This window comes from Sciurus vulgaris (genome assembly GCF_902686455.1).
Source record: "Sciurus vulgaris genome assembly, chromosome: 15".
Classification (NCBI taxonomy): Eukaryota; Metazoa; Chordata; class Mammalia; order Rodentia; family Sciuridae; genus Sciurus; species Sciurus vulgaris.
Window position 1 is genome coordinate 86820309 of NC_136476.1, and position 24869 is coordinate 86845177.

The following is a 24869-nucleotide window of genomic DNA, read 5'->3' on the forward strand; positions in this document are numbered from 1 at the left end:
CACTAACAGCCCCCTTGCCGCTTCACATACCATGTTCTCTGAGATCTTCCCCCCAGGACCCCAGCCACCTGGGCAGTGTGAGGGAGCTGGGTGGGAGCTGCTTTCAGCCTCTGGGCCCCCAGAAATCTGTCTCTCTGTCTTCAGGCTCTGACTCACCCCTGTGTGAGTGGTGGTCAGTGGTGGGCACAAGAAATCAGGCTGGGCCACCTGGATAGAGCATGTGGCACTGGCCCATGACTCACCGTGGATCAGCACGTGGACAGGCGCCCCTCTTCGCTTGCCAGTGTGGAAGACCAGAACAGGCTGCTGTGTCCTGTGGCCGGAGGGCATGGTGGGGCCAAGTTCCAACCCTGTGCCTCTGAATGTGACCTCATTTGGAAATAGGGTCTTTGCAGATGTCATCAGGTGAGGCAGGGTCCCGGGAACAGACCCGTGAAAGCAGGCTGAGATTCCAGTGATGCAGCTGCAAGCCAGGCAGCGTGGGGCAGGCAGCAGGGACCTTTGCCACACAGCCGGAGGGACCAGCGCTGCCCTCTCTGCTATTCAGCCTCTGGCCTGGAATACCAGAGAGCACATTTAAACCTGTTCGAAACCACCAAGTTTTGGCAATTTGTTGAGCCTCCACAGAAATCAGCACAGGGGCCAGAAGGCAGACGCCCCGTGGAGGTCTTCCTAATCACCAGCAGTGAGGGGCACTCTCCAGGCCTCGGGCCAGCCAGAGCCACCACCGCCTCTTGTGTTTGCCCAGGAGTCTTGCACTGAACTGGCCGTCTTGTCTGTGTGCCAGGGTGATGGAAGGCCAGTCTGGCCCACCTGGTCTCTGGTGCTGCCTCTGGGGATCAGGGGGGTGACCTCTCTGAGCATTGACCTGGAGAGCTGGGACAAGGATGGACTTGCTTCCCAAGAGGAGGAGTTTCTCATTCGTTCACTGGAAGATGCATTGAGCACCTACTGAATGCCAAGAACTATTCCCAGCACTGGAGACAGAACAGGGAACAAAAAACGCAGCGCTGACTGCCACACAGAGCTGACATCGCAGGGAGGAGGCGAAGACCATGAGCGAGGACCATGAGCGAAGCCCACAAGTGGAATGTGCTGCTGGTGGCGGGGCCCGCACGGGCAGGGCCTGTCCCAGGTGCAGTCAGGCCAGGAAGGTCGAGATGTCAGCAGGTGACAGGTACCGGGCACGCCACGGTGGCACAGCTCGCCTTGCTGCTGTCCCCCAGACCAGAAGCTGTCCCCACACCCAGCTCCCATCCCTCCTCCAGCTCCCTGTCTTGGGCATTCCACAGGCCAAGGCAGGCTTGTGGGTGAGGGGAGGGCTCAGACCCAGATGGAAGGGTCAGGGACCTGTGACTAACCGGTGGTCACAAAGGAAGGCTCGTGAGGTGGCCCAACCGGGTGCGACCGGCCACAGCCACCTACTCCCTCCCGCTCCACTCCTAGTCGGGAAGATGAAAAGGCCCAGGTTTTGCTGAGGACAAACAGACCTCACACACGGTCAGTGTGAGAGAGCTGCCCGCATCCACAGGCCAGCCGGGTCTGAGACTGGGAGGTCAGCAGCTACCACCGTGCACTTGGGTGGGCCCTGCAGGCCTGGGTGGGCCACACCCTGCATGTTCCAAAGAAGGGTTCTGCCCGGGGCCCAGCTCCTGGGAGGCAACCTGAGACCTTGGAGTGTCCTGCCTGATGGAAAGATCTGGATTTACCTGGGGCCTCAGGCCATGCCAGTTGGTCCACACTAACTACATGACTCACGGTGGGAACGTTGGTCCACACAATATCACTCGACCTTCAGAGGGCTGGAGCAAAAGCTCCCCAACAGCTCTGTGGGCTCCAGGTGTCCTGTGTGAGAAGACGTGGCAGGAAGGGACCAGGCAGGGCAGGCCTCCGAGGCAGGCGGGGCCTGAGGTGGGACGAAGGGCCAAGCTCTCCTCAGCCTGGCCCTTTAAAACCCAAACCGTGGGCTTCATTTGCATTTAGATCTCCTCGTTCCCCCTTTTCATCTAAAGACAAATCCTCACAAAAGGCTGCTTAATTAGACCAAATTAGATTTCCACTCAGCAGCTTGTCATTCATTACAAAACACTGCTCTTTTCCTATTTGGTAATTACAGGCTGGTTTCCGCCCGGTGCTGAGCTCACTCCAGCCGTGGAGTATGACCAGCATTCCTGATTTTCTGCAGGGAAGAGCAAAATCATTCAGTTGCACCAAATCTGTCTCTTTCCTAAGCTGGATCAAGGCCGTCGCTGGCGTCTTCCACAGTAAGGGAACCCTGGCTCTTCGTCCTCTGATGATCAATCGTCAGAGCCACGCAGAGTGCGGGCATCTCCAAGGCTGAGAGCTGGGCACAAACCTCACGCGCAGCAATCCTGCTGTGCCTTTCCCCGGGTCACACAGCCCTCGGCTCCTGAGGAGCTGCCCACAGTCACGCAGGACAGCCCACCCAGGGTGTGTGGTGCCCGGCCACCTGTTACCCTGGGCACGGTCAGGAAACTCGGGTCTTTCCTTGCACCACTTGGCCCTCCTTTCTGACCACAGAGCCATGGCACTTCCAGCTGTCATCTGTGGATACCTGCCAGGCAGGTGGGTGCCTGGGGAGGCCACGGAGGCCAGGCGGCTGGTCTCTCGTGGCATTCTTCCATGCTTCCCAGGCCCTGCTGGTGAAGTCCAGCCTCCAGGGGGCTCCCATCTGTCCAGTAGTAGGGCTCCTCAAGTGGCCTGACCCACAGCCCCATGGAGAGCCATCCCAGGGCCAGAGTACCACTCGGGGTGGCCCGGGGACTTCTGATGGTACACATGAGCTGTCCGGGGCAGGACTGCTGATGGCGGGGCAGAGCTTCACTTCTCTCCAGCAATTGCTGGCCTTGTTCCTACTGAAGATATTTGGCATGTTCTACCCTGTGATGGGCACTGAGGAGTCTCACCTGACCCCTAGGCCTAGGGACTGGACTGAGGTCTTGTCCCAGGTCACAAGCAGGAGAGGTGACTCTGCTGCCCAGATCCTAAGGGCTCCGAAGACCTCCCACTGTGCTGCTCTGACTTCCCAAATACAGGAAGCAGGTGACCTGAGTCTAGATGATGTGGATATAGCCATGTTCCAGAAAGGAATGGCAGAGCAGAAGGGCCCTAGATGAGAGGGCTCAGCGCCATTTGTACAAAGGGGAACCCTGAGGCCAGAGGAGGGGAGAGGGGCCCCACTCAGGTCTGCCATCCTGGGTGCCCGCCCCCTCTCCAGCTCCACCTGGCCCCTGCCTGTCTGATGTGGCCACAAGGCTGGAAGCTGCCTGGTTGTGTTGCTCTCTCTGGGTACAGAAAGTACACCCTCTTCAAGGCTCACAGCCCGGCAGGACAGGGCTTTCCCACCTTGGGCCCTCAGAGCTCCACTCCCTGCAAAGTTCAGGAACAAATTCCAGATCCTATTTCAGAAGACCTGCCCTAGGTGGCCCAGGCCTGGGAGAACTTGCAAGAGCTTCCAGAGCATCATCATCTGCCCCTACATGGGTACTCTGTCACGTCCACATTCCAAAAAGGCGGATTGAAGACCCACTGTGTGCCTGGCTCTCAGGACTCCGGCATGTGTGGGTCAGACCTGCGCTGAGCCAGACGTGGCAGAACCCTTCACCCAGCCACCAGAGGACCACACTGTCGTGGGGTCAGGAGGGAAAACAGATGGTGGAGCTGGGGCTTCTGAGTGGGTGCCATATTGAAGCAAGGAGCTCAGGAGCCCCAGCAGTGGGTGAGGAGGGGCTGCAGTTCCAGCTGCTGGAAAGGCCTTCTCTGCATCCTACGCCCCACAGAACTGCCCCAGTATCTGCTGGCCATGGAAAGATGGAGCCTGTGACTAAGACCCAAGCTGCCACTGCCCTCAGGAGCTGCCACCACCTGAGACATCCTAGCCAGGCCCCTGCCTGCAAGCCTCTGGGAACCCTCTCCTGCGCCCTGTCCAAGCACCGCCTGGCAAAGCTTGCTGCACGTTCCTACCTGCTTACTTGATTAGCCCCCAGTCACTCCCTGCACCTCTCCCTCCCTGGCTTTACACATCTTCGTAGGCCACAAGGACTGGTGACTTGGTGACTTGGGCCCCACCAGTGGCCACCGCCACTGCTGCTGCTGCAGGAGGGACGAGGCTCTGTTCCTTCACACACCTGCCCAGAGCCAGTCGCCAACAGCTGTGGGCTGCCCAGAGGAGGGGCCCGTCCCGGCCTCCCGGTTTCATGCTGAAATCAGTAGCCGCCAGCCCCTGTCCCCAGGCGACCCCAGCCTCATTAACAGGCTTCCTCTTGGGACGCTGCCTCTGCCTTCACTCCCTGCCATGCTAACAGGCCATCTTCTATTTTGTGTTAAACTCCTTCTCATTTATTACAATACGGCTCTTTTCTTATTGACATGGAAATAAAACTTACAATCAATGAGATATGCTGAAATATACATCAAACCAGGAGACACCGGCCAGCGTTTTCATCTGTTCTCAGGGAGGAACGGGGGTTTACGGGGGGTGGGGGGACACTGAACGTTTTTCTTCCCTATTACATGATGCGATTTTCAATGAATCTATAAAGAAAACGAAAACACAAATAGAGTAACCAAACAGGATGATCCCTGCAGCTGTCAGAACTTAAAACAGTTCAGTTTTCCTTTGATTTCTGTTTTAAGTTTTGAAAAGTACATAGATCATCCTCGGCTTTTTCCATTCCTTTCTTTTCTTTTTTTTTTCGTTCCCTTTTCTTTTCACAGGGAGCCTCCTTCTTCAATCTGCTCACTCTGGGTTCACCAGTGTTGAACCTGAGCAGCCGAAGCCCAACTGGCCAAATGACCAGATGGACGTGGCTCTTTTCTGGCACCCTCCTCCCGAGGCGGGAGGGCCCTGGTTCTCTGTTGCTGGCCTCTCAGCAGCCCGGCTATTCTTTTCCTGGCTGGATGCCACATCAAAGCAGCTCAGAGGAGTTCCTTCCTCCTGTGGAGCAGTGCTGCACTGGAGTCCAAGGGGACAAGGGCTCCTCCGCCCCCGCTGTGCGCCAGACACTCCGCGGAGCTTTCCCTCTGGTCTAAATCTTGTCATTACGCCAGGAGGCAGGGACAGTTGCTGCCATCTCAGGAGGCCCCGAGAGGTCAAGGACTTACTCACAGGCTTGCCCTGAAGAGGGGCCACATCAGGTCCCAGTCCCTTCCGTCTGTGTCGGGTGGATGGAGGGGTCCATGTGGCGCCTCCTCCATGATATTTTTTCCTGGAAGGTCACAGAGTCACGCTTCGGAAGAAGTCTGATGTGACAACTCCTGTCCAGCTGATCAGGAGAGGGGCTGCCTGCCCCCTGGCATCCTCTGCTTGGCATCCACCTCAGGGTCCCCTGAGTTCCTCTCTGAGCTGAGAAACGGCAGTGTTCCCAGGTGAAGTCACTGGTTCCTCCCGGGTCCCCGAAGGACCAGGGGCTGCACCCACGTTCCTAGACTTGAGTCCAGGGCTCCTTCTCCCCTCCAAGGCAACTGGCCTTCCAACAGTGAGGCCACCAGAAGCAGAGGAGGGACACCTTTTGCAGCAGGATCCACCCAGGTTGGCGCGTCTTTTGACTTGCCCTAGAACGGAAACTCTAAGCAGCTCCCAGAAGCCTCTAAGAGACGTGCTGCCCCAGCTGCCACCATCTGCACCATCAGAGCAAGGGGACCGTGGTGGCCCAGAGCCCTGCTCCCTGCATCCACGTCCACCCACAGTCCCCCTTCCTCCAGGTGAAGCCGGGTGTCCACGGTACACCACCTCAGCGCAAGCCCACAGCCTCGCCCTGCGTCTCTTCTCGCCCCTGGATGGAGGGGGCTTCTAAGTGCCCAGGAGGGCAGCATGCCGTGTCCTCCCCATGCAAGTGTGGCTTTCTTTCTACCGAGGTGCACATCACATAAAGCTGGCCATTGACATATTCTAAGCGTACAGCTGAGAGGCTTTGATGACACTGTGCCACTGCCCCCTCTGCTTGTCTGAGATGCTTTCAGTACCCCAGAGGGGTCCACCACGGGCGGCCACCAATCTGCCTTCTGTCTCTGGGCTGGCCTGATCTGGACACTTCATCTTAATAGCCAATGTGTGGCCTTTTGTGTCCAGCTTCTTCCCTCAGCATACTGTTCTCAGGGCGCATCCTCACTGTGGCACCGATCAGTGCTCCCTTCCTTTTCATGACTGAATAGTAGTCCATGTGTGGCTAGACCACATTTTGCTTATCTTTTCATCCATGGAGGGACTTTTGGATGGGCTCCCTTTTGGCCACTGTGAACAGTGCCGCTATGAACACTGTGTGTGGATGAGCTTGAACACGTCTTTGGGTAAAGTCTCAGGAGGGGAATTGCTCAGTCATATTCTAATTCTCTAACCCTGGAGGATCCCTCAGGTGTCATTTCATGGTGAGCTCTCTCCTCATCCTGGGGGAGATGGAGTCGCCAGGGATTCAGCCCTTGGGCAGGCTGAGGATGGCCAGCTCCAGGTGTGGCTATGTCTTGTCCAAAGCCTGCCACGCCCCGGGCTAAGAACTCAGCTGCACTGTGGAGCGTCCCCCGACCCTCTGAGCTGGGTGCCCTGGTCAGACCTCTTTTCCAGGGAAGGCAACCAAGACTTAGGGACTAGCAGCATGCTCAAGGTCACGCCCCGTCAAAGCCAGAATTCCAAGTCGGCACCTGAGTCCTCAGCTCATGTTCTGCATCACTGGACTGCGTATCCCGGGACCGTGCCAGCAATTCTGTTTGGACCCGGACTGTGACAGGCAGGGGCTGGAGTGTGACAGGTAGGGGTTGGCAGCGCGGGATCTCTGGTCCTCTGCTATGAAGACGAAGCTTGCCTGCCGCGAGTGCCCGGCTGCCAGCAGCAGGCGCCAACCCGCAGGGGGCTGGAGTGCAGCCCCACAGGGCAGACCACCCACCAAGCAAATGCGAACCCACCACCAGAAGTCCAGGCCTGTCACCCGGGACAGCTCCCACTGACCATGCTCACTCTGTCCACCACGGTGCAGACCTAGGGGGTGCTATGTCCCCCCTCTACAGACAAGGGACCCAGTGTCCCCCTGACGAGTGTTCAGGTCACCACCACACGGCTGCAGCTGGCGGAGATTCGTTGGCCACACAGTAAGCAGGGGGCGCTACCCACGCCTCCCTCCTTCAGGAGGGACTGATTCTGCCCAGAGGAGAAGTTTCTGGGCATCCATTCCCCAGGCTTCCTCCTAGGAGGGACTTGGGTCTCTTCACAATCTCAGATGACACTGAGCCAGTTTTTATTGCTTTAAAATTTTTTTTTTTCCAAATCATGGTGTTAGTTCCTCCCAATCTCTCACGCTGGCCTTTTTTCAAATCGCCGAGCGTCTGCCCCCATCCACCCAAACCTGCTGCTGAGTTACGGGCCCCCGGAGGCCGCGGGCTCAGAGCGGACGCTCCGCGCCTTTGTGCTGCCGCAGCCGCCTTCTCCGGGTGTAATCAAACATCAAGCTAAGTAGCAAATAAATCTCTCCATCTCATAAGCTGCACAGCGAGATCATGTAAATGCAAATGAAGGACCTGATTTCAAGCTGTCGGGGGGGAGGGGAGGGAACGCCAGGGCCCTGTCACTGCCTGGCCTCACTCAGCCAGGGCCATACATCAGCTGTGAGAGCAGCCCGGGCAGGAGGGAACCGCAGCCAGGGAGCAGGGAGCGCCGGCCGGCCCTGGGAACAGACAGGGCGAGCACCCTGGGGCCTGGAGTGGCCCAGCGACAGTGACTGGGAACCAGTGACAGCAGCCAGCGTGTGCCCAGCCGGCTCCTGGGTGCTCCGGGCACTGCACCGCCCAGTGAGGTGGGCAAGCTGATTGACCCGCCCGGGGCCACGCGGGATCGGACTCAGTTCTGTGGTCACGACCCACGCTCCGGCTTCCTGTCTCTCCCACGTGGCCGAAGCTTCTCCCTCCAGCCTCCCTGAGCTGGCCGCAGCCACCTCAGCCCCGCACAAACTTGCTGCAGAGCCGTGAAGACTCCGAAGAGCCCCAGGCACGGCTGCTTCCCCACAGAGGACTGCAGAATGCGACTCAGCTCCTCCTCGGCTTTTCTAGTGACAAAAGTGAACTCTTGATACTCCCTCCTGGGACATCCTGCCCTGGCTACACACCCTCACGCAGGGCAGGACCCTCGTTCTTCTTCCTTCCAGGGTTTTTCCAACGCATTTTAGAAACATGGTCGGAACCGTAGTATGTGTAACGTTGTGAATCCTGCTGTGTCTTTTTTTCACGTGACATTATTTTATGTGCCTTTGATCACATGTGGGTATGGCCTTCTCATGCATGGCTTTGTAGCATCATTATGCAATGTTCAACTGCCACTCAGACAGCGCACAGGTTCAAAGAGCCCGGCTCTCAGACGACGCCTGGGTCCTTTGATGCCTAATGTGCCTACTTTACATGATTGTTTATCTGAGCCTCTCATTATGGAAATAAATAAATATCCTCTATGCTAATAATGATCACAATTTGCATTTATATTGTGCTTTTCATTCGCGGATCCTAAGTTGTTTTACAATAATGAACTACCCCTGCGTGAGCACGATGGTTTGTGTGTGCATCTGTATGCATGGATAGAGCTATGTACAGATATTTATTTAATAACTACCCGGCAATAACTGTGGGCTTCCACAGAACTGCGCTTTAATAGGATGCAGGAAAGTGAAGGCTTTTCAACTGCCGGACAGACCTTCATTTAGTTGAGGCACGGAGCTAGAGGGCTAACGAGTGACCCCACCTTGGTTGCCAGCCGGCAGGGATGAGGGGCTAGGGCGATGTAGACCCTGGGCCTCGAGCTCCCCCCGAGAAGACCTGCCATGTGGGAACCAGCCCCGTCCCACTGGTCCCGAGAGAGCCACCCTGGGCCACCTGAGCAACGCACCCGCTGACTTCACCCCTTCACTTGCTGGCCGGGAAGTGGCTAGCTGAGGTCCGGGAGAGGGAACTGGACAAAAGTGGTTCTGCCTGAGCTGCAAGTTTGGGTCACTTGGGTTGAGGCTTTGGCAAGATTCCTGGGCAGGGGACCCTCATTTCTAGGTCCCAGGAGTCCAGAGCAGAGCCTGCGGGAAACGCCCCCTATACGCGCCCCCAGAGGGACCGGGTCCTCAAGCTGGCCACCTGCCCTTTAGGGGGTGCCTGCCTGCTGGGTTCCCAGTGCAATTTCCAGGCATGTCCTTCAGGCAGGGATGGAGGGAGCTGCTGGAGGAGGAGCCCGGAGAATCCCAGGACCCAGGGGACAGGGACAGAGATGGCTTTAATTAGAGCTGAGAGAGGGGAGTGAGGCGGGAGGGATGACATCTTAATCAGGTTTAATGAAGCTGTCTGCTGATGGGGACAGCTGTCACCCAGAGCTGTGTTCCAGCCAAGACACTTTGCGAAGAGGGAACTCAGGACGAAGCAGTTTGAAGGCGGCTGGGAGGGGTGGTCGGCGTCGGAGCTGGGGTCTGCCTCCCGCCTTTGCCTCTTGATTCTTGTACCTGGGAACCAGGGACTCCGGCTGGGAGCCACTTACGTGCCTCCGACACTCCACAGTTCCCTGTGGTGCAAAACCAAGGCGTGCCTCTCAAATGGAGGATCCTGCACAAAACACCTTAAGAATTCAACCCTAAGAAACCGTCTGAGGGCCAGCCCCGTCCCCGTCTGAGCCTCAACTCACCTTCTGTCCAGTGGGGTCACTGTAGCCTCCCTTGCAGGGTCACTGTGAGAGGCGCGACCTTGAGGGACATGCCGTTTGCTGCCGGGTGGCTTCGGGCAAGTGGGAGCCTCCTCCCCTCTCACCGAGGCTTGGCAGAGCTCTGGGAGGAGACCAGGAAGCTCTTGGCACATGCTCAGCACACAGCAAGCACTTGATAAAGGGGCCACTGAAGGCCATCCCTGGGCTGCACACAGGCCTTGCATGTAGCATGTACCCTCTGGATGCTTGTTCTCTTGTTTCCTTCTTCCCTTTCTGTAGCAAAGACAGCACCATGGTTCTAAGGGATCCATGTGTGGGGGGTGCCCTTGGATTCCACACCCTGCCATCTGCCCCAGGACTTTGCACTGCCTAGCCTGAGAGCTGGCTGAAGGACCCCTTTTGTGTCTGCCAAGGGCCATTTCTCAGCCCATCCTGACCAGGTTGGGTAGGCTGCTTGGGGACCCCTACAACTGATCAAAGCTGAGATCTGGAACTGGGCCCTTCAGTTCTGAGGATGTCCAAATGAGGTCACCATGGAAAAGCCAGTGACCAGGAGGCCTCAGATTGCCTTGCTTTTCAGGGGCAGCTGATCTCAGACCGCGGTCACACACCGCTTGCCCTCGCCCAGAAGCTCAGGCTGGGAGCTGCTCTGAGCACCTGTTTGTCAGTTCAGCTGGCTTCGCACAGCCCCTGGGGGTACCCAAGACCCGCGGCCTCCTCTGTCACTAGGCCTTTTTCCCTGGGCTGGTTGGGGACCTCTGCTTCTCAGGAGCTCCACCAGACATGCTGGGCTCTCCTGTCCTCCTGGCTGCCCCCTGGATCTTCTTCAGGTCAGCTGTGCCCAAAATGCCAGCCCAAGAGCTGTGCAGTTCTCAGCTACTTTCCCTGACCACCGTCCCAGGCCCGGCCACTCAGCCGTGTGGTCCAGGCAGCTTCGTGCAGGGATCTTCCGTGAACAGGCAGCTCTGTCCACACCTGGTCAAGCTATCAGAGCGGCTCCTCCTGGGGTTCTCCGCGCGTCACCTGGTGGGTGCAGCCACAGTGCCAAGTCCTGAGACCCGGGTTCTGTGGCAGCAGAGCCCATGGCAGAGAGTGTGTCTGTGCACAGGAGACGGCGAGTCGCCCTGATCCGTGGACGCCAGACACTAAATCGCTGTGGGGCAGCAAGGAACAGTGGGGCGGGCCTGTGAGCGGATCCCACCTCGGTCAGACAAGGCCGCACAGCTCCCTGGGCCTCTATTTCCTCACCCGGGAAATGGGGACAGCTCGGACACCCTTCGCGGGATCGTTGTGAGCGTTGGCAGGAGTGGGTGGGCCTGGCCAGGGACGTCACTGTCACGGTGCCATGGTCGGTGGCACTGAGAAGGAGCGGGAGGCCCGTGGGCTATTCAGTTAGCCCACCCTGCTGGGCAGACGGGCGGGGTGGAGGGTCTGCGGCTCCTCTGGGGCTTTGGCCTGTGAACACCCCCCCAAGGACTGGAGCTCCCAGTGGGATTTCAAGTGTGGGCAGTTTGGGGACAGGTGAAGAGAGAAGGTGACAGGTGCTCTCGAGGCCTGCCAGTGTCCTCGGCCTGCACGGGGGCGGCCAGGCACCCCCGGTTTCTCCCAGCTGGCACTCGGGTGCCTCCTGCTGGGGGAGCAGGTGGTCACTGCAGGAGGCCGGGGCCCAAGGCGCGGTCGAGTGGCTCCTTCGCTTCTCCTGCGGGTTCTCGGGAAGTTCCCTGGGTCCCCAGGAGACCGTCTGAGGACTCGGGAAAGCCAGCTTGGCCTTCTCTGGGCTCCCAGGATGCCGCGCTGGCCTCAGGTCCGAGTCCAGACTCTTGGCCACGGAGGCTCGTGGCCATTCTGCTGCCTCTCCCCGGGGCTCCCATGTGGACCAGGAGCCTGCTGCTCTGGCCACGCATCTGAGGGGAAGGGCCACGTGGCGGGTCACGGGTGGGTGACCTGGGGACAGGGCTGCGGGCAGGATGGCCTGGGCTGATGGACACCGGGTAGAGGGACATCACGACCCATACTCCCCAGACTCCTGGCAGCTCCCTGTCTCTGTCCCTACCCAGGGGACCCCTGTGGACCCCAGAAGCCAGAGGCGGGTCCATGAGGAGCAGGGATGTGGCCTGGCTCCGTCCTCCCACACTGCACGAGGTCCCCATGCAGGTGCCACGGCGTTGCTTCCTCCCCAGGTTTCTGGCCTCAGCCAGCACCACGGGCACCTGGGCCACTTTCCTGCCCGTGGTGGGGCCGCCTCGAGCACGGGGTGCCAAGGGCCTTTACCCCTAGGTAAGGCAGCACCCTCTCAAGTTGGGACACCCAAAGTGTGCAGGGATGTCCAGGCCTCCTCTGGGGACAAAGTCGGCCCTGGCTGAGGACCACCGGCACGTGACCATCTGGGCTGAGTGCACCGGTGTGCTTTCCCCACCCTGAGGCCTATTCCAGGTGTTTCCAGTGCTTGGCCATCAGTCCAGCTGCTGTGATTATCACGGACACATTTGTTGGTGGGCTTACACACGCATTTCTGTTGGGCATCCAGGAGGGCATTGGGGGTTATGGAGCAGGCATGTGTTTAGCTTCAGTGGATACTACTGGCCATTTTGCTCAGTGTTGTAACAGTTTACAGTCCCATCAAGATTGCAAGTGTTCCGATTGCTCCAAATCCTCACCAGCAGCACCTTTTATTTTGCATTTCCCAGAGGTTGGACACCTTGACATCTTGGCAACTTGCACATCCTTTGAATGAAGTGTCTGTTCGAGTCTTGCTTGTTGTTTTTTTTTTTTTTTTGTAGGAATGTCCATCTTTTTCTTATTGATTGGTAGTTGCTCTTTATTTGTGACAGATACAAATCTTTTGTTGGGTACTTACATTGCAGATGTCTTCTCTCACTTTTTGTACTATGAGATTTTAGAGTAGGGAGCACCCTGTGCTTTCCTCAATTACACCCACTGATGCACTTGGCTGCCATTACTTGTCCTTTTGCAAGACAGTGAATTTCATTAACAGCAGGGGCTACGCATCTGCTTTGTTCATCTTAGAACTCTCAGCACAGGGCTTGGTTCACAATAGGTACAAAATAAATATTTGTGGAATGATAGCAGGAGCAAACCTCCCGCTGGGATGGTTTCTCGCAGCCTAAGCCTTTCACGGCAACCATGGTGAAGGGCACAGAGATTGAGGCACCCGCCTGCTTCCCCACCCCCGCCTGCTGGAGGGTGGCAGCCAGCTCCGGAGTCTGTCTGTCCGGTCCTCTGCCAGCTGGAAGTCTGCCCACCTGCACCTGCCCCGGGGAGGCGGGGCCTCTCCTGGAGAAGTCGCATTTTAATTAACTTCCCCAGCCGCCACTGGAGAGCTGGATCATTTTCGTAAACAAATGAGAGGCCAGAGCTTTGTTTGCGGCTGGAGGAGTGAGTCCAGTGGAAGGAATTCAAAACAAAGCCTCCACTCAGATCGAGGAAGGCCGGGTCTGGGATTGGAAAAGACGGCAAGGCTGTAGCCGGGGCCGAGGCTCCAGGTGGACCACCGAGGGCTGCGGGCAGCGTCTCCCAGAATTCACTGGTGGGCGCCCCAGCCCCCGGGGGAGGGGCAGGAGGGATCAGCTCAGGAACTGTGGAGAGGGATGGGTGTCCTCGCAGGAAGGGGGCGAGTCTCCCTCCCTCGGCTCCAGGGGAAGACACAAGAAGGCGCCATCTGCTAACTGGGAAGCAGGCCTTCACCAGATGCCAGAGTGGCTGGTGCCCAGACCTTGAACTTCCCAGCCTCAAGCCATCAGGAATAACGATCGCCATCTCGGCCGCGCAGCGTAGGCAGCTCTGCAGCCGCCTCGACTACAGTGGGCATTTCACCCACCCAGGCGCTCCCGGCCACCCTCTGCACATCTCCTCCTGCGGGGCCCTGGGTGAAACCTGGCTGGTCGAGTCTGAGATCTCTGTGTCCTCTGCTTCATCTTGGCCAGGGCCGGGGCTGGGGCTCCGTGGCAGAGCACTTGCCTAGCACGTGCAAGGCACTGGGTTCCATCCTCAGCACCAACAAAATAAAGAAATAAAATCAAGGTATCATGTCTACCCACAATTAAGATATTATTAAAAATTTTGCTGTGAGCCTAAAGCTGCTCTACCATGTGAAATTCACGAACATTTAAATGCACCTTAACAAATGAAGAGGCCGGATCCCTGCCCCGTGAAGCGCAGTCTCCTTGAGGAAGGCAGACGGAAAGCTGACCTCCCAGCAGCAGTGGACTTGACCACGCGGCTTCGAGATTTCCAGAGCCCTGATCTGAGGTGTGACGCGCACGCTGCTCGACTCACCCGTTGAAGTGGACAGGTCAACCACTCGGCATATCAGAGTTGGGCTGCCCTCGCCACAGTGTAAGCATTTTCGTCATCCCCCACAGAAACGTCCTTTGGCCACCGCCACCCCGCACACCCCACCCCCAGCTCCCGCTGCCCTCGGGGCCACCACCACTGCCTTGCTCTGTCCGTGGGCCTGCCTTCAGGGCGCCTGGCATACGTGGAACCACAGGTTGGGCTCCCCCGTCCTGTCTGCCTCGTGCTGCCGTCGCGGCGGGCAGAGACACCCCTCCAGGAGACCGTCCATGACTGACTTTTCCACCAGCCCCCCCAGAGGGACATGCTGTGCACCTGCTGTGTGCCACCAGGAGAAGGCAGGCAACAGAGGCCGAGGCTCGGGCCACGCAGGAATCTAGGGGCCAGGTGGGGCGGCCCGCAGGTGCACTCGTGGGCGTGAACAGAGTCACGTTGTCTCAGCCCCAAGTGCTCAGAAGGGAATCGCTGCATTCAGCTGAGCTTGGGGGGCGGTGGGGAGCGCCTAGGCAGAGGCGGGGCTGGCAGCGCCAGGGTGTTCCAGGAAGCCCAGGGAAGGCATCCACGGCGGGTGCGCGGACTTCAGATGATGGGGTGCGGGCTAGTCCGCCTGGATGGCAGGCTGCTTGTGGGGTCAAAGCCGCAAACTGGACGGGCCGGGATGGCCAGCCCGAGGGAGGGGTTCTTTCCAAAGACAGCCATAACCCTTGGCCATGGTCCCCAACCAGCTGTCGCCCTCTCTGCAGCCACCTGCACAGAGGAGGTGACGGCAGCATGAGGCTAAACCCGCCACCCCCTCTGGACCTGTAGGTGAGGCCAGAGCAAGGAGGTGCCAGGAGGCATAACACCCCAGAGTCCTCGGGCTGTGGCCCTGGCCAGGGGGGTTATGGCTGCGCCCCACCCTTGGTCCACAGGCTGATGGCACCAGGGAACCACGTAAATGGGGGCTCGGGATTCATGCAGCCCATGGATCTGAGCTGAAGACAGCCGGGGTTCCAGTCCCAGCCCCACCACATCCCACTGCCTGGCCTGACTCGACCTTGGGGTCCCTGTCTCACAGGTGGGGAGGAGCCGGGTGGCATCTGGGTGACTGCAGGGCTCATTGAGAGAAGGCGTGGGAGGAACTGGAACAGAATCGGAGCTCGCAAGTGCTCCTGGTGAAGAAGGAACAATGCTCAGGGCTTGGGCAGGGTGGGGCTTGACCCCAGGGAGCCACTGCCCTAAAGGGAGGCATCCTGACATCCTGCCCCACCTGGGGGCCATGGGTAAAGGACCCGGCTCTGTGGGTCTCGGTTTCCTTGTCTGTACAATGGGGAAACTACCGTGGTTGATAGTAGGAGCAACTTCCCCCGTATGAACCCCTTCTGGGGGTCAAGGGGGCACTTCCCAGAGACCCAGAGGGTAGGAGGAGCTGCCCAGGTGCCAAGGGGTCACTGTGTCCCTAGCCTAAGATGAGGATTCAAGGGGACGCAATGATGGCTTGAGTCACCCTGGCAGGAAGTGTCGGCCCTCCTGGCGGCCTCAGCCGGACCTCTTGACCCCGCCCTGGGTCTCCCCAGACAGTGGGGCAGGCCCAGGCTCCCCCCCCAGATAGCACCCCCTCCTCTGACCCCCAATGTGCCCTGGGACTGCACCTCTGCTGTCCTGTTCTCAGTGCCAGTGGGCCACCTGCGTCCCCAACCCGGCTTGGCTCCTCTCGGGGAGCCCCAGGGCTGAGCGCAGGGCTGGTCACCTCCAGCCCTAATGCTGCTCTCCCTCCCCAACAGGCTGAACTCGGCAAGCCCCGGGAGAGAAGCTGCAGCCTGCCTGGCCTCGATTTCAACTATGGACTCTACATCCGGGGGCTGGACGGAGGGGTCCCGGAAGGTGAGGCAGTGTGCACGCAGCACCAGGGGCTGGGTGTAGACGGAGCCTCACCTCTACCTGACCTGGCTGCCTGGTAATTGGCCAGGAGAGGCCCTGGGGGACCTGGTCTGAGGACAATTCTGGCAGAGACCACGAGCCTGGGGAGGCAAGTGGTAAATCTGGGGTGTGGCCGAGATGGGTGGACCCGGCAGGGTCAGGTCTGAGTCAGGGCAGGAGCAAGGGCCCCAGGAGGGGCTGACTGGCTCTGTGCTGCTCTGGAGGTGACCAAGGCCCTGATGGTCTAGCAGAGGCCCAGGGGCAGGAGAGCCAGCTCCTCAGGAGGCCAGGCACCTCTGACGGCCCCGGAGCCCGGCTCCACCAACTTGGGCGTCCTGCTTTCCAGGGCCAGGCTGTCCTCCAGAGGGCTCAGGGTAAAGGGAACCCTGCCTCCTCTCAGTCCTGTACCTGCGTGCTTTACCCCAGCTGACCACTGCCCCGGGGTTCTGTCCCCTCAGCCATTGGGCACTGGAATGTGTTTAAGCAGCAGCCCACCTGCCCCCAAGAGCTGACTCGGAATTACATCGCCATGAACCGCGGGGCAGTGAAGGCTGGCCTGGTGACCGCCAGGGAGAACATCCTCTACCGTCAGCTCAATGACATCCGCATCAGCGACAAGGATGACAGGCGGCTGAAGAAGGAAGCGCCGTCCCTTCCCCCAGACATGACTTACGGGATCCAGGCACGGTAAGCTGGCCGGCCCCCTGGGCTTTGCCCGATCATGGACAGGAGGGCCAGTAGGGGTGTGGCTGAGGGAGGACCAACCTGCGGGTTGGGGAAGCAGAGCATCTTCTCAGGCTGCTCCTCTCTCCAAGCCCCATCCCCCTGACATCCATGGCCAGGCGGGGATTCCTGTGGACTGGGGACTCACCCGTCTGGCTCTTCCACAGGAGCTGGTCAAACCTGCCTCTGTCCCAGGGGGTAATAATCAGGGGGAAGGAGGCAAGAGCCTGTGGGGACCCTATAACCTGGCACGTCCCATGAGGCCACCAGACAGGCTCTGGAGCCTGGGCTCAAACCAGGAATCTGTCCGTGACTAGCCATGGGGGCCTGGCTGGGTCCACCCTGTGGAGCGGGAGGCATGGTAGGTGCCTCCTAGTATTGCTAGGGGTTTTCCGTGACGTGAGCTCTCCGCCCTCACCTCAGCGCGGTGCCGGGGACTTGCGAGCTCTTGACTGACGTCAGTATTGTCCTGGTTAAAACGATGGCTGCAGACCCAGGAGTTATGAGTTTTAGAACCTGACTGAAGTTGACCACACATAGCGAGGCGCACAGATCACCCAGGCCCGGCTCAGAGAGTGGAGAGACTCTCCGCACCTGCGGCTCAGACAGAGCAGAGAGTACATCTGGGGAAGCGCCGTCCCCCAGACCAGGTGTGTGTCCCTGTGTGCTCCGTTGTCCTCACCAACACCAAGCTTGGAGCCTTGCAGCACAGACAGGACCAGCCTGAGCTGTAGGCTGGTGACCTAATGCACGAGGACACAGGTCCACAGAGACAGGCAGGGAGGTGGGTGCCCACGGCAAGGACTTTGAGAGCCATGTGCCCCTCCAGTTGCGGCCCCGCCTGCTCTCCCAGTTCCCAGAATGGCCCCTCTGCAGGGGCTGCGCACACTGCTCAGTCACCCCCAGAGCGCAGGCTGAGCTGTGTTATGCCCCATGCAGATGGGGTGACAGCTCTGGGTTGGGACTGCACCTGTCTGCTGCCTTGGCCTGCCCGCACCAGACCCCTCTGTCTGGACGTGGAACCCAGTCTCTGCATCTTCTCCCCCAGTGGCCCATGTCCATGGTTGGAACAGATGCCACCTTGACTTCAGGGAAGGGCTCCTGATCAGGCCTGGCCAGTCCACGCACTCTTCAATCCCTGGTCCCGGGTCACCTCACAGGCAGACCTGCCAGCCACTTCCCGTGACCCTCTATGGAGGCGGAACGTGGCTGTGTGTGATCAAAACTCAACTTGAACTGCCTCGACGTTCTCGGGGGGATGTATCTGTTCATGAGATTGAAAGGCCCAGGGACAGAACTTCAGGCATAGCTGGATCCAGGCAGTCGGGTGACGTCATCCGCACGTGGCCGGTCTCTCCTTGCGACGGCTGTGCTTCTGGGGCTGGACTCCGTTCCCTGAACGTGTCTTCCTTGCCTGGCAAACAGGCAGTGGCCCTTCCCTCATTACCTCCTGTTCTCTTGGTGGCCCGGGGGGAGGGTTTAGGACCTACAACACCTGATGATCAACACTTTTGGTACAATTGGTCACACGCCCCTCCCTGAACCCAGGATGGCTAAGACTCCCAGGCTGGGTCACATGTCTTGCTTGACTGAGGCCAGGGAAAACTGATGCCCCGTAGGCCAGGCCTGGTCACACGCCCACCCTGGAGGCCGAGTGGGAGGAGTCCCCACGGGCATCGGGCAGTGGTGGGAAAGGTGCAGAGGCTGGTTCTGTTCCCAAGAGGGGGCTCCGCTGTGGGGTGGCTGAGGCAGGGCCCCACTCGCAGCTGTCCAGCCCTCCTACAAACGTCACTGACACCATGCGACGCGCTGCACCACTTGATGGACAAGTCTGCTCCCCGTGTCCCAGCCCCATCCAGCCGGCTGCGCCTGAGGGGCCAACGTGCCTGCCCGCCTGTGTGGGTCCTGCTCTGCCCTACCCGGTCCTCCAGCCTCCTTCCTGCCCTTCCTGGACTTGGGGTGCCCGTCCCTCCTCTGTTTGGTGGTGTTCAGTGTTTGCTGTGCCCTGCTCTGTTTGTCCCACGGTGGACCATTCGTAGGAGCTTCCCTTTCGCCATTTCCCAGGGCCAGCGTGCCCTGGGAGCCGTGCGCTCACGTGCCCTGCGGCTGATGCTCCTCGGTGCCCAGACCCTCTGCCTCTCCGCCGACCTCAGCTCTGCGCCTGTTAAACAGCCACGGCCTCTTTGCAGGCCTCCCGCTCGGTAGCCGCCCCTCACTCCTCTTCCGGCTTCTGGGAACTGAACGACGCGAGGTCCCCCTACCGATGGGTCCCACCCCTTGCCTGCTGTATCCTGTGTCCAGGGGACTTGGTTTCCACCCTGTCTTCTAGGTCTGCTGTGCTGGCGCAGCTGCCAGACCTGGGCTCCTGTCCACCTGTCTTCCGCCCAGGTGAGTGCAGGTCACTTCCACCTCCGTGAATGATGCCGCCGTGAGCTTGGGTGTGCAGACACGGCTTGGGGTTCTTCGAGTGGCATTGTTGGGACACTGCGACTCTATGCCAGGTGCTCCGAACGCACCTGCGGGTTCCAGGCCGATGCCCGGGCTCCGCCTTCCATCCGTCAGCCGGGTGGAGCCCTCTCATTCTTCAGGGTCAGTCCGGCCACCTGGCTTTGCCAGCTCTTCCGCCTCCCTTGGCCTCATGCACATGGCTCGGCTCTTACCAGAAATGCAGCTCTATTCACCCACCTTAAAACTGGGGTGGGACCTTGAGGACCTTGGGAAAGTCACTCATAGGCTGGACTGGCCAGTGTACATCGTCCTCCCCACATTGAGGTAATCCCTGTCGTCCCTCCAGGGCATGCCCGACTCATCCCGCTTAGATTCTTAAAATATTTAACACTGGAGCACGCAGACATTAGCGATCACCGTCTGGAAGCCCTTATTTAAAACAAAAGAAGCAGAAAAGCTGAGAGAGGCCAGGAGAGCCTCCTGAGGCCACACAGCAGGTCGTTAGCCGAGCCGTCAGGGGCCAGGCCGGCAGACGCTCCATCCAGTGCGGGTTCCTCTCTGCCCTGCCTCTAGTTCATTCGAGGCTGGTGCTGAGGCCCAGCGCCTGGTCCCGGGACTTCAGTTGTGCATTGTTATTGCTTCAGTCGATCGGGCTCGGAAAGGCCCCATTATCATCCAGCTTTCAATATAAAATCTTAAATTGCTATAAAGCCAAGTGGCCACAATTCCAGGGTGAGGACGTGATGAAGTGCCCGCTACATCTTCTGTGATGGTAAATGGGCTTTGCATATGCAAATTGAATGGATTTTAAAATGGTATTTAATGACAATTTTCGTAGCAGACATTAACATTAATTGCACAAAAATGAAAATGCTACATTAGGTTGCTGTTAGCAGCAAACATCGTGGCCATAAAGCTTTATCTTTATCAACAGCAGCCTTCTCCAATGTGACAGGGCAGCTCGGCAAATTGCAGGCACAAGGGCTTTTATGGAAGGGAAATATCCCCCCAAGCAGGCCCGAATCAGCATCAATTTTGCTTTATTTCTCCGTAAATGGAGGTTAAATGGCTGCTGGAGAAGCTTTCACTGAGATGCCGACCTGTCTGGCAGGCCCCTCCACTCCCCACTGAAAGGCGGGGAAGGGTCGCCCTCCCCTAACGGGGCTATTACTTTAACGTTAGGGGCCAAGGACATTCTCTAACGACCCCTTCTACGAGGCTCGGTTGTATTTATTCCTTTACTTTAAAAGCATGTTAAAAACCAAATCCGATTACACTAGACTGCCGAGGAATTGCCGGGCGATTTGGTCCAATAAATAAATAAAGAAACAAACGAGCACCATTTACTCACAACTACGGGCGCATTAAAAAGTGAAGTTCCGCCTCCGCCTCCAGGCACAACACGCGCTCTGAGCTGGGGCGCTGAGCTGTGGAGGGCCAGGGCCAAGACCACCCTGCGCTGGGGGCGCTGGCCCAGCGGCCCCATCCCCGTCAGATCCTCCTGCTGTTGATGGCGAGATGGATGTCAGAGGGCGCCCCTCTTTACCCTCACCTGGTGCTCCCGCCCTGTCGCGTCCCCCTGCCTGACAGGACTCAAACCTGAACTTGGAATCGTCCAATTACTTCCTTCCCAGTTGGCCCCTGTGGTTCCCAGTCCACAGCGGGACTGCCTCTAAGTCGGAGAGGGATTTTCAATCCCTGGCCCTCTGGCTAAGAGGAAGCAGAGACCTAAGCAATCATCTGGAAAACGGAGGCATGTGACCTGGAGTCAGGCTGGGGATGGTGCATGTCAGCCGCCATGCTTATGTGGCCCGTGCAGTAACTAAAGAACATTTCTTCAGTTTGAACAAGGGTCCGGGGTGCAGTTGGGTGGTAGAGCGCTCGCTTAGCAGGCGGGGGGTCCTGGGCTCCACCCCAGCACCACACACAAAAAAGTCTGAATGAGTTGGCAAATTTAAAATGTCGGGTCCTATAAACCTCTGGTCTTCCTGCTCCTCTGGACAGGTCAGAGGCCTGGGCAGCTGGGGTGGGGACTGCGTACCTACCTGGCTCTTTGCACAGAATCACTGCTCTTTGGTGCGTCTGAGTCCTCCAGCCTGACGCCCATCATTTGCATTACCTGCCTGGTCCAGGTAGACCCTGAGTTAGGTGTAGACCTGGTGTGGACCTCTGGTCGTGGTGTCGGCTCCCGTACCGTTTTTGCCCTTCGAACACAGGAGGCAGCGACTCAGCAGTGCAGTTGTGGACTTAGCTTAACTGTCGAGCATTCTGCACACAAGGTTGCTGATCCCCCATCTTCCTGTGAGGCAGGGGCCATCTGCACACTCACAGGCCTGAAAAGGCAGGCGAGGGCCCTGCCCACGGCCATGTGGCCACACCGCCTGCGTGTGCACAGGGTCTGGCTGGCCCCCATGAAGTCCACGTCTCTGGGATCAAACAGCTGGAAAGAGTCCAGGCACTGTCTCCCAGATCCGCTCCGATCTCAGCATTCAAGTCAGGGAAGAATTTTAGAAATTCTTATTACTAGCGTGTAAGGCCATGACACAGATCTCAGAGCAGGCTGTGACCCGGGGCCCATAAACAGATATGTCTGGAGGCCAGATATGTAACTATGAAAGAGGTGCTTAATTATTGATGTGTCTTAATAAGTGTCGCTAATGTTCACATGCCCTTGGCACATCTTAATTGTTACTGCGCCTAATTGGTCCAGCATGGCCGATTATGATGAGTCAGAGATGGTGGGGAGCCGGGAGCAGCCAGGGCTGAGAGCAGCTGGCACTCCTGGTGGATTCCGGGCACCTCGGCTCTCCTGCCACCCTGCTGGGGAGCCTCATGCTGCACTCAAGGCAAGAGTGCTAGCAGGAGGGCCCATCACTCAGTCAGTGAGCAAACAGCCCCCAAGCATCGTGTCTGACACGGGCCAGATGAATTCATGATGCAATCCTTTGCTATCGCTGCGGCTACACAGCAGATCGTGTGGCCGAGCTCGGGTGCGTCCGCATTAAGGAACTCAGAACAGCTCTGAGAGCACCGGTGTGGGACTCTTTCATCCCCATCCTATAGAAGAGGAGACGGAAGGTCAGAGAAGTGACATCGCCTGTGGCTCCTCTGCAGTAGGGTGGTGATTAGTCTGGCCTGAATGCCTATGATGGTGACAGTGGCACTCATCTGTGTCCTTAACAAACACAAGGGTGGAGGTGACGTGGCTAGAATGACACCCAAGTTTCTCCTGCATGGGGGGAGGGCTGAGGCAGAATGCAGCGTCTGGACTTTTTCTTAATCTTTAGTACTCAATCGGGACCCTCTGAAAGAGCCCGCCGAGTCTCCCTTAGAACGTGTCACCTGCCTGCCGGCTTTCTGTTACTGTAACAAAACACCTGCTGTAAACGACTGAAGAAGAGGAAGGTCCTGGCTTGTGGCTCCAACCATCATGGGTTGGCCCTGTTCCTGTGGGCTGGTGGCAAGGCAGTGACCCGCCTCATGCTGGCTGGGACAGGAGGCGAGAGGGAGGTGGCCAGGGCCCCAGCGCCCTCCCTGGGCACACTGCCGTACGACTGGAAGACTCCCAACTACGCCCCACCTCCGAAGGTCTCCACCACTTCCCAGGAGAGCTCTGGGCTGCAGCCAGGCCTTGAGCACAGGATTCATCCAAACCATAGCCTGTGGCATCCTTCACCTTCAGTGGCTCCCCGCTTCCCGGGAACCTTCAGCACACCAGACGCTCCAGCCCACTCCTGCTAATCTGCAGGGTTGACCCCAGGGCCTTTGCCGAAGAGGCCGTTGGTAGATGTTTGCTGACCGAATGCACGATGGCCGTCAAGCTGGCTGCAGCACCTTCTGCAGAGTCCTTGGTTCATCCATGGAGCCTGTCCGGACCCCAGCCTCCTGATGAAGACACGCAGGCCTGGAGAAAGAAGAGACCTAACAAGTGCAGAGACTGCGCCAACCTTCTGCTGGAGGCTCTGCTGGCCCTGCATCAGGTGCGTCATCGGCTGACGCTGACATGTCTGAAGGATGGGGGAAACTTTACAGGCTGTTAAAAATGTTTGCTGCCTGACAGACTTTTTGAATCTCTCTGCCAAGCTGATTTATTTTTCAAATCTACAGTGGGCCCATCAATCACTCTGGGTTATTTTGTCTCTCCCAGAGCCGGTGGCCAAAATCCACGCCACCCACCCAAACTCCTGTCAAATGATGACAAGCCCCTTCTCAGAGTTTCTCAAGACCAGCACCAGCCGACATCCGCTGGGTAGAACCCAGTCTGGCCACAAGGGGGCGCCTGCAGCCCTCTCCTGCCAGAAGCCTGTGTCCTGCCAGGCAGAGCCACGGCTCCAGTCCCTCCTGCTGGCCTGATCCGCCCACAGCGCTGGCTGCACTGCATGCAAAGATCTCTCTGCTGTTCGCCAGTTCTCTCCACTGGACACTAGAGTCCCACAGGCCAGGCACAATATCTCAGTTTCGTCTACAGCTGAGTGAGCCCCGGAGTCTAGGCCTGGGGTGCAGCTCAGTGGTAGAGCACTTGCCCAGCATGTGTGAGGCACTGGGTTCTGTCCCCAGCACCTCAAAGAAAACACACACATGCACAATATAAATACTTATATATAAATATATATAAACACTTGTATATTTACATATGTGTGTTTCAGGATCTAACAAGATGCCTGGCACATAATAAGCACTCAATAAAGATTTTGGGGGGAAGAAATATGGTCCAGAGCCCTTTCAGATTTCTGAAAGCAAATAGGCAATCTATTTGAAAGCCAGAGAAGGGATGGGAAAGCTCGAGATTCCTGCGTCATTTAGTGTCATTTAAAAGACTGCACTCTGTCTCTGCCCATCCCCAGCCTGCCCCATCTCTGCTTATCTTACAAATTCTTGCCTGTGTTAAGAGAGGTAGCAAGTCTAAAACAAGGGAGGTGACTTCCGTGCTGCTTTCTGCTGCTCAAGTCATACTTTGGGCATCAAGTTAAGAAGTGCGGAGTGCTGTACCTGCAGGAGAAGGCCCGCAGACGGGAGAGTGCGCAGAGGGAGGCCGAGGGGCGGCACAGGACAGGAAAGGGAGACCACTGAGTAGGGAGAACATGGCAAGGAAAGAGGAGGTGCAGAGGAGAGGAGCAGCATGCTAACTCCGCAGCCCTCGCCACCAAGGGGCTTGGCTCTAGGGCTTCGAGAAGCAGGGAGGCCGCGTGTCGGGTGGTGCCAGTGCTGGCGGCCAACACCAGCACCGTCCTCACGCAGTCCCTGGGCGACATGGCTCACGCCTGCCCCACAGGGACAAGACCCGCCTTGTGGGCGGGATGCTGGGCCTTGGAGAGCCACTTGCCCAAGGCCACATGACCAGTTTGTGGCGGTGCCAGGATTTGAGCCATGGCTCCTTCCAGAGCCCCTGTCCGTGTCCACGGGCTGCCCGCTTCCAGGGCAGAGGGAAGCTCAGGTGAGGAGGCTTTTTGTCACCCTGAGCCCCATCCACCACCATGCAGGTGGCCTGGAGTGCAGGCCAGTGCTGGCGGTGGGCCCAGCGGCCAGACCCTGGCACAGCAAGCTCTGCCAGCTCTCTGCTTCCTTCCTCCTCCCTCCTCCTCCTCCGTTTTTCTTGGCCCTGGGGATTGAACCCAGGTGCTCCATCACTGAGCCACGTTCCCAGCCCTTTTTATTTTTTGAGACAGGGACTTACTGAGTTGCTCAGGCCCTTGCTTAGTGGCCGAGGCTGGCTTTGAACCTGCGATCCTCCTGCCTCCGCCTCCTGTGTTGCTGGGATCACAGGCCGTGCCACCTCGCTGGGCTGAAGAGCCATTTCTGAGGAGCACCACCC

The 24869-nt window shown here is 58.4% G+C and overlaps 1 protein-coding gene across 1 annotated transcript in view; it reads left to right on the top strand.

The window, feature by feature from the left end:
• Positions 1-24869, top strand: part of CFAP77 (cilia and flagella associated protein 77) — a 121798-nt gene that overhangs the window by 54932 nt on the left and 41997 nt on the right. The window contains exons 2-3 of the mRNA XM_079111782.1: positions 15751-15850; positions 16345-16573. Of these exons, the coding sequence (XP_078967908.1) occupies positions 15751-15850; positions 16345-16573 (329 nt within the window). The remainder of the gene's footprint in view (positions 1-15750; positions 15851-16344; positions 16574-24869) is intronic.